The sequence below is a fragment of the Carassius auratus genome, chromosome 31, assembly GCF_003368295.1.
Source record: "Carassius auratus strain Wakin chromosome 31, ASM336829v1, whole genome shotgun sequence".
In the NCBI taxonomy this organism is placed as follows: domain Eukaryota; kingdom Metazoa; phylum Chordata; class Actinopteri; order Cypriniformes; family Cyprinidae; genus Carassius; species Carassius auratus.
The window spans coordinates 5,175,016-5,189,453 of record NC_039273.1 but is presented as its reverse complement, the minus strand read 5'-3'; the positions used below and the strand labels follow the sequence as shown (position 1 = coordinate 5,189,453).

Genomic DNA, 14,438 nt, shown 5'->3' with positions numbered 1-14,438 from the left:
GTGGAGACCGCTTAACTTGGAGAAGGACTGAGCTTTCCATAGGATCAAACATGCATACATGAAAGGGATTTAGAAATCCTGTGTCTAAAATAAAAAGTGACATTAAAATCCCTTTTGAAAGAAACCGAGAGGGAGACGGACAGATAGAGAGAGAGAGTTCCTGAAGCGGAAAGCTCGGCTGCCTCTGTGGTCTGCCACTTCAAATCAGATGGCAGCATCTGATGGCTCAATGGGAATGCTGCCCAATAATAGAAACAGTTTGGCGACAAATACAGAGGAAAGAGGGCAAAGAAGAGAACGGGGGAGAAACGAAGGAATAACAAGGGCAAGGCAGACCGTCTGAAAGCCACTGGCCTCAGGGCCTATCATTTTCTCTTCCGCTCTCTTTTCTGGTTTAGAAAGTTGAAAGGTGCAGGAAAATGCTACATTCTCTCACCCCAAGAATGAAGTCGCTGCCAGGGGCCTGTGTAGATCTCCAAATGTGATCTCTAAAAGGTGCTTTGAGTCAAAGTATTGCTAAAATTTGTTTCAGTACCATAATAACTTCGGAGAGTCCACTGAAGTAAAAGAGGTTGGCTCTAATGACACGATGAAACCTGATAGAACCATCAGATGTGTGAATCGATCACAATAAGATCTGAACAATAGTCTCAAATCACCTGGTGCTCTGGTCTAAAAAAAAATAAACTCCATTCTTTTCATCATTTGGATTGCCACCACGACATTTTTAGAAACAATGAAGCAATTTGTTTTGGTTTAGAATACATTATGTTGCCATAGACGTCCATCTTTTAACAACAACAGGTTTTAAGAAGAGGACATGGGTGTATTTCATGAGGATATATGATATGTTGGGTCCAAAAAGCTTCTGGATTCTTAAGTCATACTTAATATATGAATGTCATGGCATTGGAAACAAAACAGCAAACCAAGCAGCATCTGTTTACATTCTGATCTGTATATCTATTATTTATAATTTTAGAATTGCAATGACATTTGTACATTTTCAAAGTGTGGCATAGGTGTCCAAATGCTTCTTCGAGGTCAGTTTATGTGTATAAATATGCAGATATAAGATGGTATTTACATTGTCAGAAATAAAGCCAGATCTCTTCAAAGCGCTGTCCATCTTCAAAAGGTCTGGATGAAAAAAGATTAACCTTTCATGCTCCGTCATGCTTGTGTTTTTATTTAAAGGTTATGTTTAATGATGCAGTTCCTTTTATTGGGATCTTAAACCACCATTAACAAGTGTTAATTGCCTAATACTCAATAAAACTTTTGTTAGAAATGGCTCCATCGCTGAGGGAGGGTCGCATTAAGGGTCGAGATCTTGTTAAAGACTCTGTCCCATCTGCATAATCACCATAACAGCAGATGGGATGATTAAAGAGACAATTCACCTTAAATGAAAACTCTCACTATTTACTCCCCCTCATGTTGTTCCAAGTCTGTATGACTTGGATATTTTGATCTGTTAACAAATAGCATCACAAGACTGTAACTACTGAGCATGAGTCATATGGACTACTAGCCTGACATTAACTGGTTGGAGATATTTCAAAACATCTTTTTCTGAGTTCCACCTCAGACATTTTGAGTTTCAGGGTGAGGGACTGATTAAGAATTGTCAATATTTGGGTGAACTACTTCTATAAACTTCTCTGCAGTTTACTGAAAGAAGAAATGTGGCAATTCTGGTGAATGTCTTGAACGCACCTCCAGCAGAGGGAAGTGTAGATTTATTCAGTCCGTCTGTAAGGTGTCTGTGGAAAAGATTACTTACAAAGAAGTATGTGACCTATGTAGTCATTGCTCATGCCTCATTCAGGTTAGACTGGTTTCAAGTGAATGATGGACTGCAGACATTCTTGAGGACTGTTTGAAACAAACAGAAACTCTTTACTGACAGAGTGTGAAACTTTCCACGGTCCAAATCCAAGTCGGATTTCAAAAAAACAACTCTTCGGTGGGTTTCCCTAATGAATTGGCCAAATTACACTTGGAAAATCAGTACAATTAGGCTGATTTTGAGTTCATCTGACTGTGATCTTACATTAGACCTGTTCTTGCATTCAAAAACAGCACAATGAAAAGACAGATTAATAAAATGTGGGCTATTTTTTTATTCAACACGCCTTCTTAAATGGAATGCTGATGGCGGGATGCTCAAACGTGAGACAGATGCAACTAGCCTCACCAAATAGAGACAGTAATATTTGTACAGAAAGATACATGGTATTAGCAGGTACATAACATTAGTAGCCAAAGGAGTGCTGGTGCATCTAAGGAACATCCATTAATGGTTTATGGATGAAATAATCCTGTCCACCACAAACTTAATTAAATATTAAGATCCATATAAAACAACGTGATGCATCATTTATCACAACATAAGGGCAATTTCTGCTGAGCTCAGTAATTGTTTGGGACAACATTAAGGACGGTTTGATTGAACGTGTACCTATGGTGTGGAACTTTGCGGCAGTCAGCCGTGTCTAAAAGAAAACAGGGTCTCTGAAAATAAACCTTACAACAAACACACACACACACACACTCCTACACAAACCATCAGAGAATAAGTCCAGATACTTGACAGCACATGATGCAACATCCAACAACATCAATTTTAGGAAGACAAGGAAAAAAAATCCGGCTAAGCCGCATAGTAATCAACATGAACAGTATTTTTCTTACTTTATAATAGTAAACTCATTATAAAGCCATCTACCATTCCAAAACTAAGATAAAAAAAAAATTCTTCAAGCCCACATCCAAGTCAATACGCCTCAAGTACACTTTCAATGTAAGTGTATGACTTTATTTGCACATTTTAATCGCCCACCTGGTAAAAAAAATACAAAATAAAAAAACAAGTCCAATTGCTGAGAAAACTAAAAGCACACTAAAAGCCTCTACAAACATCACGATTTGAAGTATCATTTATGATGTTATTAATAGTAGTATTCATTTTGTATTATTATTATTATAGTAGCACAAACAATGTGACATGAGTTACATGCTAAAATGTAATATTTCAGGGCAAGTACAAAAAAGTAAATACTAAATAAATAGTTGTAATATTTTTTTATATATATAATTTAATAAATACATGTTAAAGTAGTAAGCAGGGTAAAAAGGAGTTAAGAGATATGATATCATCAGTTAATACCATAAATGTTAAGAAGTCTAGTCCATGGCTACATATCAATATAGCTGTATTTATATAACTATGTCGATAAATAGAAAATGACATGATATCCTCGGTGGTCCCATCTGTCAATGTAGCTTATATCCTACCACTTAGTCTGTCAATCCTACACTGGCTTGCCATTTTTGACCCATTTATGTCCAGCTCTTAATATGTATGACCTTTGTTGCCCTTCAACGTCATCCTTGTTATCGGTCTCTGTCATGTTTAGGGACACAGCCATTCTGGATTACTGCATGCAAGCAGAAAGCAATGTCCCTGTGAGGACGTCTGCATGGGGGGTTACGTAATGCTCTATAATCCTCATATACTCCGTACGTGTATCTGTGTGCTAGAGTGAAAAAGAGCGTGTTTGACAGTGAGACAGAGAAAAAGCGCATGTCAAGGGTCAGGAAACTGCCCACACCCGTCAATTTGTCTCCTTGTTCTACAGTGCTATTTATGCCTTTAAGGCCACTGGCATAATCTTTATATTAAAATACTTTCTCTTGTCCCTGTTTAGCGTACAGAGATACCACTGAGTGCTAAAAATAAACAAATGATCCCCAACAAGCAGAAAACATTTTCCTAACATTGCAATTTGGTTACATCATAGCAAAACATTTTTTAAAATGGCCATGAAAACAAGCCTACACCCAAGATAAATCAGAAATTAATACAGTAAGTACTGCTTACTGATTAGGAAACTCTAAAAAATTAAAGGAATAGTTTACGCAAAAAAATAAAGTTTGCTGAAAATTTACCCACACTCAGGTCATCAAAGATGCATGTTTGTTTAATCATCAAAACAGATTCAGCATTACATCACTTGCTCCCCAGTGGATCCTCTGCATTGAATGGGTGCCGTCAGAGGAAGCATTACTTTGGATTATGGACTGTATTTTGGCTGGAAGCAATGATTTTAAGTTAAAATGCTACAAGCAAAGGGGTTGCTTCTTACAACAGAATGCTTTGTAAAAAAAACAAAAAACAAAACAAAGATAGAATAAATATGTTTGGCATCTAAAGGCTTGCATTGCTTCTGATTGGAATCAAAACTAGGAATTGATAAGAATCAGAATAGATAAACTAGTGGTGCAACAGATCACAAAACTCATGGTTCGGCTCATATGACGGATTTTGAATCACAGTTCGGATCATTTTTCAGATTAGCAAAAGCAATTTTTTTAAACGAGTAAAAGCTTACGTTAAGTACTTCTATAACACAGCAAAAACTCCTAGCTTAATTAATAAAGTTAGTAATAAAAAAAGAACAATTATACAAATTACAAGCATAGATGAATGCAACAAAACAAAGTTACAAATAAAGTCAGTAACCGTAGCACTCAGGTGCAGAAATGTAATAATTAAGTGTAAAATAACACAATAGTGCTCAATGCACAAGTTAAATACAGATTAATCTTTGTTAGAGCTGTGGTGTTATTTGATTAGCAGACAGAAACAGGTATTTATCTGCTGCTGTCTCTTTAAGACCAAATGCACAGAGCTAATACTGACACACTTCAGTTTTTTTTCTTAGCTGTTTACATTCACTTAAGACAGAACCGACTGTGTTTACTAGAATACTTGCCAAAACTGGTATTTTAACAGAACTTGGTGTGTATGTGAAACAGGAATCAATTGCTGTTCATGCAATCTCTCTCTTTCTGCATGTGCGCTTCGGGTGTGCGGCAGCTCTATTATGTGTAAACTTAACAGCTAATCTGTGAATCACATGCGTGCTGAACCGTGCAGCATGATCCGTATGGATCACAGATCATCTACATACGTTCCATTGCACCGCTAAGAAACAGAATTGGAATCTATCAAATTTAAACAATACCCAACCATATGGTGACACACTTCAACATCAAGTCACACTCGCAAGCACATTCATTTAGTTGCTGTGGTTTATCTCAGCATGTGTGGGTTGACGCCGACTCGATGCTATCTGATTATGCATGCATGCATTCTACAATACACCGAGTACACAGAGACTGTATCATCCTCATTTCCATTATGTCATGATTATTTACATACGCACACGTCATCACAGACTTCCCCTTGCCAGCATGACCAAATGTTCAGACAGCCAACTGTTGTTCAACTCCTGTAGTGTGCAGGGCTCTATGAGAAGGAAATGTTACGCCAGCGGGACCGACCTGGCATTCTGCCTGTTTCTGTGTTAACTAAAACTAGCAAACTCTGATTCTAGGGTTTGAAATTAATTTTTTTTTGATTATTCTATTCTATGTCTTTGGTATTTATCCATGGGCTAATAGATTACAATAATTCAATAATTAATTTGTGTATATAGTCAAATTTTATGTCTTGGTATATTTTCTTTTCCCATTTAAAATGAAAGAAAAAAGATAAAATGAATGATATATTTCTCTATAATGAACACATTAACAGGCAGCTCTAACTTGTTCAGAATATGCTTATGGGTAAAAAAAACAGCAATAACATATAAATGCTTTCGGAATGAGGTGCATGGCTATAGAAGATCCCATATCCAGCCTTTCCTTTTTGGGAATAGAGCAAAAAAAAATAAACTAAACACAATCCACGCTTCCCCTATTGATTAGTCAATCATGCCTCAATTCCCTCATTAGAGATTCCTTTTACCTTTTGGTCACCACATTTGCCTTCTCAAGGGTGCGTGTTGCATCTCTTAGATGCACTTTGCAAGCACACTTTTTTGCATTTCTTTCTTTCTCATGGTTATGCGACTCGTGTCAGATGTTAGGAGTGGTGTACATTTTGCATTTAGCGCGTGTTGTTATTGTATGGAAGGAAATTCCAGACTATCTTCAAAAGAAAGTTTTCAATTGTGTTTTCCATATGTGGACACAAATTCTGACATAATGCAAAAGCAAGTGTAAAAAAATAATGCACAGTGACTGACAAATTTCAAATGGAAGAGCAAAGTCCATTTGTAGCTGTATTTCCCATGTTTTACGAGATATGAGCCTGTCATATTTAAATAGCAATATTAATTACCACGTCTGCTTTTTCACTCTCTATAATGCAAGACTTGAAATTGCATTTGGATTATGTCACAATTCATGCATCCAAATAATGTAAATTCCAATGGAAAATACAATTTGCAATTGCTTTTGAAAATAGTCTGGAAAAGCCTTCAATATTATTATTAACTAAAACTTAAATTTAAACTATTAAAATCGTTTTTGCTGACAGCCAAGTTTAAGTAAATAAAATATGTTTGAGTTGAAGTAATAAACTAAAACAAAAATAAATTAAATTGAAACGAATAAAAATTACACAAAAACTGAAGCACAAAATTACTAAATTTTAAACATAAAAATTAAAACAAAATATATAAAAGCTAATTTAAACATAGTAATAAATACTATAATAGAATATAAAGTAAAACTAAAATATCACTGTGGAGCATAAAAAAAGACTGAATGTCCAAGTTGCTCTTCTTGATACAATGAATGGTGATTATATTCAATGTAAGGGAAAAAGGCAACTTAGATGTTCGTCCTTTGTGTTTCATACAAGAAAAACACTGAAAGACATTGAAACGACAAAGATATAGTAGGTAAAAAAAAATGGACCCATTTTCAATTATTATATGATGCTAAAAGAAACCATCACCACATTAACATACAAGTACAACTGCCCAAACAGAAAATTTGGCACCTTCCACCCTCCTGGCTGCTGTAATTTATCTTTTTCTTAATTTGCTCTCTACTGGAAAGTGATTTTTAAAAAAACATGCTATTGGTGCAATAACATTTGCCAACATCTCTCATTACACCTCTGTACACCAGCTTTCCCCCATTATTATTTACTTCAAGACTCCAAACACAGAAATGTGAAAAAGAGTTTACTGGTTTGTGGGGAACAGTCCTTCATACACCCAGCATCTCCTCCCTCAATCACTGACCTTGTTCTGCAGCATATCTGCCATTTGTTATACGGCCACACCCCTGTAACGCACATCTACATAAATAACACAACCATAAATCATTCTTGTCCATGAAACATAAGCCCCTCCTACAAATCTGCTGTCTTAACATTGCCAAATATGAAAACCAGTGACAGCGTCAGCACATATGGCAACTGACGAACACACATGCAACAAGCACAATCCGTCAGTTTTATCCACACTAATACTGGTAATTAACGACGGGACAAAAGGCCACCACATGTGCCATTTGGAGGTGATACAATATAATCCTTTGTGCCATAAACACAGCTGGTATGCAGTCGAGCCTAACACCCTAAAAGGTTCCAGTACAGAACAGTGATAGATTTGGACATTTCGCATGAATTACTGAGACACTGTACATAATGAGCAATCACCAGACACCAATAACTAGGAACTTTTGGCAACTTTCATTATATGCAAGTAAAATGGTTTTCACCTTGTATTATCAGGAATATTTCATAGGCGAGCGAGCAACTCCCATGGTGCGAGGTATCTGACTGCAGCTCATGTGAATTTCTGTGCAAGGATGACTTCATCAGCGATGAATACATTGGGTTTTCAATCAGGCCTTTGACAAGCTACTGTACTTGACAGTTCATTCGGTCGACGTGCACCTGCCAGCAAGAGGGGATGAGCATCTTGAAAGAACAGGAACAGGAAGTTACAAGTGAAGAGGGTGAATAGAAAGATAAGCAGTTGAAAGGGAAGAGAGAAGTGCTAATAAAGAAGAGTGGAGAAGTGGGCTTCAGACACTGAATTCTTGGGTCCTAATTGTCAGGTTTTTGCTTTGCCGCAGACGCACATACTCTATATTGACGAACTCTCAATGCTCTTTCTTACACCAATACTGTTGATTGCAGAAGGCTGCTAGTGGTTAAATTAAGCTAATTAGTGCATTCTTGACGTGCAGATTTTTTTCCCATAACCTGAACACAATACCACAAGGTCCTTCCCTTCCATCACATATTGAGGCTTCAATGATAATTAGAGGTTACAGAGACATTCTGTAAAAAGGGGGACAAACAGTGTCTCTCTCGATTCCACAGTGGTTTATCATAATGCACACCAATGCTACATACACTTGTCCTTCATTAAGGAAATAAGCTGGAATGGTCCCTATACATTGTTCATTAGCATGAAATATAGCGAGCAGCAAACAACACATTATGATGTGGATTGTTTAACAACTTTAAAGTAAGTGCTGATTCACAGTTTAGATATGCAACTGGATCATTTATCAAAATAAATGTGCATGCTGGGGAATATTTGATAAAACTTTTAACTGAAGCTTCAATAAGCTCATTAAAGTCAAAATAACACAATGCCCTGGTGTGCAATCCATTTAAAACAGTCTAACGCTGTTATTGGTCTAATTCTGAATCACAGAGCTTCAAGGGCTCCATCATTTTTTGTATTTATATGCCTTTAAGGCTCTCATGAGGTGATATTCCATGCAAGGAATGACTTAATTTAGCCCAGACGAAAGGTTGAATTAACCTTTCATATGTTCGAATTAACCTTTCATATGTTAGAATCAAAAATTCGCTGTTTGGACAAAACAATGCAGTTTCTCATTATATGAACAGTGGAATTGGAGCCTCTGGCTGATTTCCATTTCAAAGAGCTAAAACTGTTGCTGCAACTGCAATACTTCACTCCTAGAGAAATGAAACTATAACAATTCAGGACCACTATGTATCAGAATTGCTGTGAATTCCCACATTGACGCTGGCTCTGAAAAACAACAACAATTGCATGCAGCCCACCTACAGTAGAGGCGAGAGGTTTGAGCACTGCCGATGACACGCTGCATTCAAGTCCTCCTGGGAAGTTCCTGTTTCAGAAAATGTGATATGATGCGTTTATTTGAGTGATTTCAGCCAGAATAAAATGGACTCACTGGACAATTACATGTTTCTTTCTCTCTTTCATTTCCCGCCAAAGACAAAAAGGATTTAATCGCTAATGCAACATAATGAAAAGAAAAAGATCTTTGCATTTATCATTCTGATACTTGATGTTAATTCTAATCTAACATTATGGAGAATATCTACAACAGGCTGTTAATTATACAACAGAAAATCTATTTAGCTAATTCAAAAGTTAGCAAAAAACATTAAAACAATGACGCTGCATACCATAAACGTGAAATAGAAATATTTTTAAAAGTATAGACATGACTTTGTCACTTTGCTCAAAGCTGTTAAAACATACATTTTAACTTGAGATTAAAGTAGTTAAATTACTTATCAAAAAACGTATCTGTACAATGTCACATCCAGCATTTCATATAATGTCGTAAATTTGTGACACTGGTTAACCCAAATAGCTTTATTATCCTCATAGTGACATCAGAAATTGACATAATGGACAGTTGGCACAAAGAAAAATTCATTCATAGGAATTGTGTCAGTACCATATAATCATGAAATAATCTGTCTAGACCTAAAAGAAATTTGTCATCTTTGTAGTGCAAATAACACCCATTCCTATCACTGCAGTATTGCGAAATAAACAAAGATTTGTCATTTAACCCCAGCAAAATGTCTAGACTTCAATTAAGTGCTTTACTGTAAATGCAATTTACTCTCAAAAAATGACTGTGGTGACCAATATATGCAGTCAAAGAAGCTTATCTTGCTTTAACCATTAGGGAAAGCTTGAGGAATCAATTTAACATCACTTGATTAAAGTAACTGTACACACAATTAGTTTATTTGACCTTCTGCGGGAAAAAAGTACTGCAACTTTGTTCAGATTTGGACTGACAAATTACTACAGCCACAAATAACCATAGCAATTCTCCAATGACAAAAACCTCACTAGACTACAGGAAAGCAAAGGTAGACGAGATGGAGATGAAGCAGCTGGTGGACAGAGCACTGCTGTGTTTGTGCCTGTGGCAAAGACTGCAGCATCATTTCCTGCTATTAGCTGATCCTCAGTGTGTATAGGCTTTTCACTCACTCCATCTATTATTCACGCACTTTGAATTCCATACGAAGCCCGGACATGGGAGACACACATGCATTTATACACACAATCCCTACATACTACTGTGCTAAAAAACCACAACACAGGATACGGTACAGTACTTTTTAGGTGAACAAAGTCCATGAGCATTTCAAATGAGATTCTCTTTGTGCAGCTGGAAAAAGAGCTAGACAAAAGCAAAACTAAACACCAGCATTATCTTAAAAGTAGTTTTGGACACATGCAAACCCATTTACACAGGGCTGGGAGCTAAAAAACACTTTTTATACATGTGGAAAAACTCATTCACGAACTAGAATAGTTCGCTTTTTGAACAAATGACTAATGAATTGTTCATATACTCACAAATACTCTCAATCTCATGAATTATTTGCTTCAGTTTGTCCACTCACTCATTGAAATTATGTGATTTAGAAACAAATTACTGTTAGTGATAAACTGGTCAAAAACACCTTCAAATCCATCTCAAGATTGTGCGTTTCTGGCTTAACTATACTCTTATAAATAACACAAACAAGCTAATGAATTGGTCAAACAACTCACAAATAAACAAATGATTCTCATGATCTAATGAACTTCTTAAAACAATTATGAATCAGTCCCAAAACTCTCGAATAATGTTTGAACTCCTTAGTTATCAGTTTGAATCAAACTCCAAATGACCGGTTAAAAAAAAATACTCCTAAATTTATCTTAAACACATAAGAGTTATTGGTTTAAACCTTCCAAGACTCATCTACTCATCATAATAACATTAAACAAATAAATTAAATTAACACTTATAATATAATAAATTGTTCAAAAAAAAAAAAAAAAAAAACATACACACACAATGGTTAGAATCAGACCAGGTAGTTTGATTAACATACAAAATTACACTGGGTTAATAAAAATAATCACAATTCAGTTTCAAATTTAATTAAAAAACAAATGACTCTTTTGATCTAATAAATTGACTAAATCACAAATAATTCTTGAACTCATGAGTCATCCATTTGAATCAGTCTAACAACTCTAATAAGCTAATGATCTGGACAGAAATATCCACAAATTAGTCTCACACTCAAACATGCACAATGCTCACATAGACTCACTGTGCAAAAGATGGCACACAGCCTCGTATGCATCCTAAAGGCCAGGGCCTTAGCTGCCGCTGACGGGCATGCTCACCCAATCCCAGATACTGCTCATTTATTCAACAATCACCCATCCAGTTAATGCTATCCTTCTGTACCCTCTCCTTCTCTCCATGGCAACAACTCTCACATCTAAATGTTAATAACCTCCTCCTATCTCCATAACTACTCTGACATGTTGTGCCTTTCCACTCCTCTTCCTAAGAATACACTCATTCGACCCATCAATAACGCCAAGATATTCGGTGTCCATGGTAACGATGTCCTCCTCCCGATTTTCTTCATGCCCTCATACACCAGTAAGGCCTGTCTAAAGTAAAGGTGAACCACTTGCTATGATCAATACACACTCCAACAGTGAGTGTCCTTAGAAATAACACTCATGCTTTTATAAGATGTGTGTGGAGTGTGGAGTGTTTTCTACCCACCAACCCTAAGGCAAACGCCGTGCCTCTGACATAAAGGCACTTAAAGCACAGTACAAGTCAGAGCCAGGGCATGTGGTGCAACCATTATGAGATAGAGAACAAAGAATCTTCTGAATGCAGTTCGGCAAAGTATTTGCCCATGCTCTTAATGTTCTATGAAGAAATTACACAGCCAGTCTTAAAGGGACAGGTCAACCCTGAGGTGCCATACTGGGATCATTTTTTCTTCAGTGGAACAGAAAAAGAGACGTTTTACAGAATGTTCACACTGTTCACTCTGGGGCTGTTGAGTTCCGAAAAATTTAATTAATTTTTTTTTTATTTAACTTTATTTATAGGCACCTTACAGGACACTCAAGGAAAGGGCACTTTTCAATAATCAGATTCAATACTCCCATGTTAGTTCAACTAAATAGGAACATAATGTGAGCATTAACTCACCATCTTGTCATTCCAAACCTTTATGACTCAGTTTCTCAACAGATGATATTTCAAACAACACTGAGAGGCAAAATATTACTTTTTAGTCACATAACATTGGTTAATGGAAACGCTGTCACTTCGCAATACTTTTTTATCAACATTTATAAAATATCGCCAAAGTTTTGCACAAATCTATAATGGAAACGCTCCTAATGAAAATTACACACACTTGTATTGAAAATAATATGAGTTGATAACCTCACTATAAAAACCCACAGGAAAACCTCAAGGCTACCTATGGCGAATTAGTCCTCTGTCCCCATCCACTTTTGTTGTGTGGAAATGAACAACGTGAACATTATGCATTCATAAACAAATCAATAAACAACCCAATAATAAACGTTCGTGTTCCACGACAGAAAGCAATTCACACGCCTCTTTAAATAAGCTAAAGATGGTGTGTAGTAGACTACACGCGAAGACTATTTATTTTGTGGTGAACTGTCCCTTTAAATGTAAGCCTCGAAGATACAAGTGCGCTGTGAGCCAAACTCTCCTAGCAACGGTATTGTTTGCCAACATTCACTTTTAGCGACAGAAAACACAACTAAATTCTCTCCGTTTACCTGGTTTGACGGTCTTGATTCGGATCGGCTCTCGGAAGTGGCGGATCACGGCGTGAGTGTCTCGGTTCGTCAGCCCGCTGACAGGTGTCCCGTTCACTTCCAGTAACACATCCCCGTAGTACGGTAGTCTCCCGACGTGACACACCAACACGTCTAAGTTCATTTGACCGAGGAACGGGAACTCCCCGAGCTCGGCGCCTCCGAGGATCTCCACAACATCACCGAACTCCCCAACGCTTCCCCACGACACAGCGCACTCCTGTACTTTGGTAGACCAGTGTTTCTTCCTCTTCAGTGTTTTAGACATCGTTTATCCTGTATGTTTTAGTGCAGTCTGACGTGAACAGATTTTAAAGCCTCTCTTCCCCGGTGTGCCGTTCACTTTACCCGGTGTGGGGATGACAGCGCGCGGATGTGGAACGCCATCCAGCCCGTCATATCTCTATAAGCCTCTACCATTATTAGTTTAAGACAACATTTTAGATTGCTTTAGATATCGCTCATAAAAACGCCTGTTACAAATGTCCGATTATACTATTATAGCTACATAATGCAAAAGTAAACAACAATCGATACAAGAATTAGGTAAAACTGTGTTTACCTGGCAAGTTCCATCAAGCTTTGCATGCAAGCATCAAGCGCACTAGACTGACACGCTGACAAACGTGCCTGTCAGTACAGCCCAATAAAAATGTGTGTTAATGAATGGATTTAGCAGCAAAACGGAGTCCCACAGGTATAAAGAGATACCGAAGCGGCTGTCTTGGATATATTCGGTTGTTGTCGGGTCTGTCCAAACGGCCGAAGCTCGGGTTCGTCTTCGAAACGCGGTGCCCAGTCAGTGAGTAGATGCGTCTGAAGCGTCTTCATTCCTGGCTTGTGGCTGAACCGTCAGCTTTACACACATTCTTAGCCCTCGACAGAAATAAAACGGTCAAACATGTGTTTATCGCCTCGAATGGACGCTGCGATGCTGTCATTCGCGGCGGTTGCTCTCTCAGATCTCCAGTCACGGTGGCTACTGTTGCGCTCAGCTTGTATTTGTCCAATGAAGCGAGTGTGTGTAGCGCGCGCGCGCTCTCAGCGGTCAGCCAGTGCGGCCTGTGACTGGATAGCGCTCAGGTGGAGGTTTATATAAACTGAGCTTAACTGATTTACTATATCAAGATGTAAAAAATAAACCAATAAATAACTGACAGTTTTGATTCTAAATTCTGATTGGAGCAGTCGCGTTCTAATTCACTGTAAGATAAACCAATGAACGCACCTGTAACTGTTGAATTATAGCCTATAATTATGTTTCCATTCTGCTTGGCGACTCTAAGCAACGGTTAGGTTAATTAACAATATGGTTTGTAAATTTTGAATACTGGCGTTTGTCAGATTTCCATTACACCAGCGTTTTACAGCGATTTCACCCAAATTGTTGGGTTTCTGCTTTACATTGTGGCTATAAAAATGGTAAAATGACTGTTATTCAGTACTAAACCTCAGTTTTGCATGTTCTGAAATGTTAAACGGAATAAACGAAATAACTTGAGTACATTCCTAATGTGCAAGAATTGCTTTTATGCAACAGGCATTTAAAAAAGCATAATAACATAATAACACAAAAAAAAATTAGCCAGTATTTCCTTTTCACCAATGCAAATAGTTAAAGTCAAAGCATCAATCTTTGCA

General features: G+C 37.3%; 1 protein-coding gene across 2 annotated transcripts in view; it reads right to left on the bottom strand.

The window, feature by feature from the left end:
• The window catches only part of LOC113050301 (membrane-associated guanylate kinase, WW and PDZ domain-containing protein 3-like), a 94,308-nt gene extending 80,304 nt beyond the window's left edge, over positions 1-14,004 (bottom strand). Inside the window, exon 1 of one of the 2 annotated variants that reach the window (XM_026213129.1) lies at positions 12,759-14,004. In XM_026213129.1, the coding sequence (XP_026068914.1) occupies positions 12,759-13,065 (307 nt within the window). In that variant the 5' untranslated portion in view covers positions 13,066-14,004. The remainder of the gene's footprint in view (positions 1-12,758) is intronic. The other variant, XM_026213128.1, reaches the window with a different exon arrangement.
• Positions 14,005-14,438: the final 434 nt, after the last annotated feature.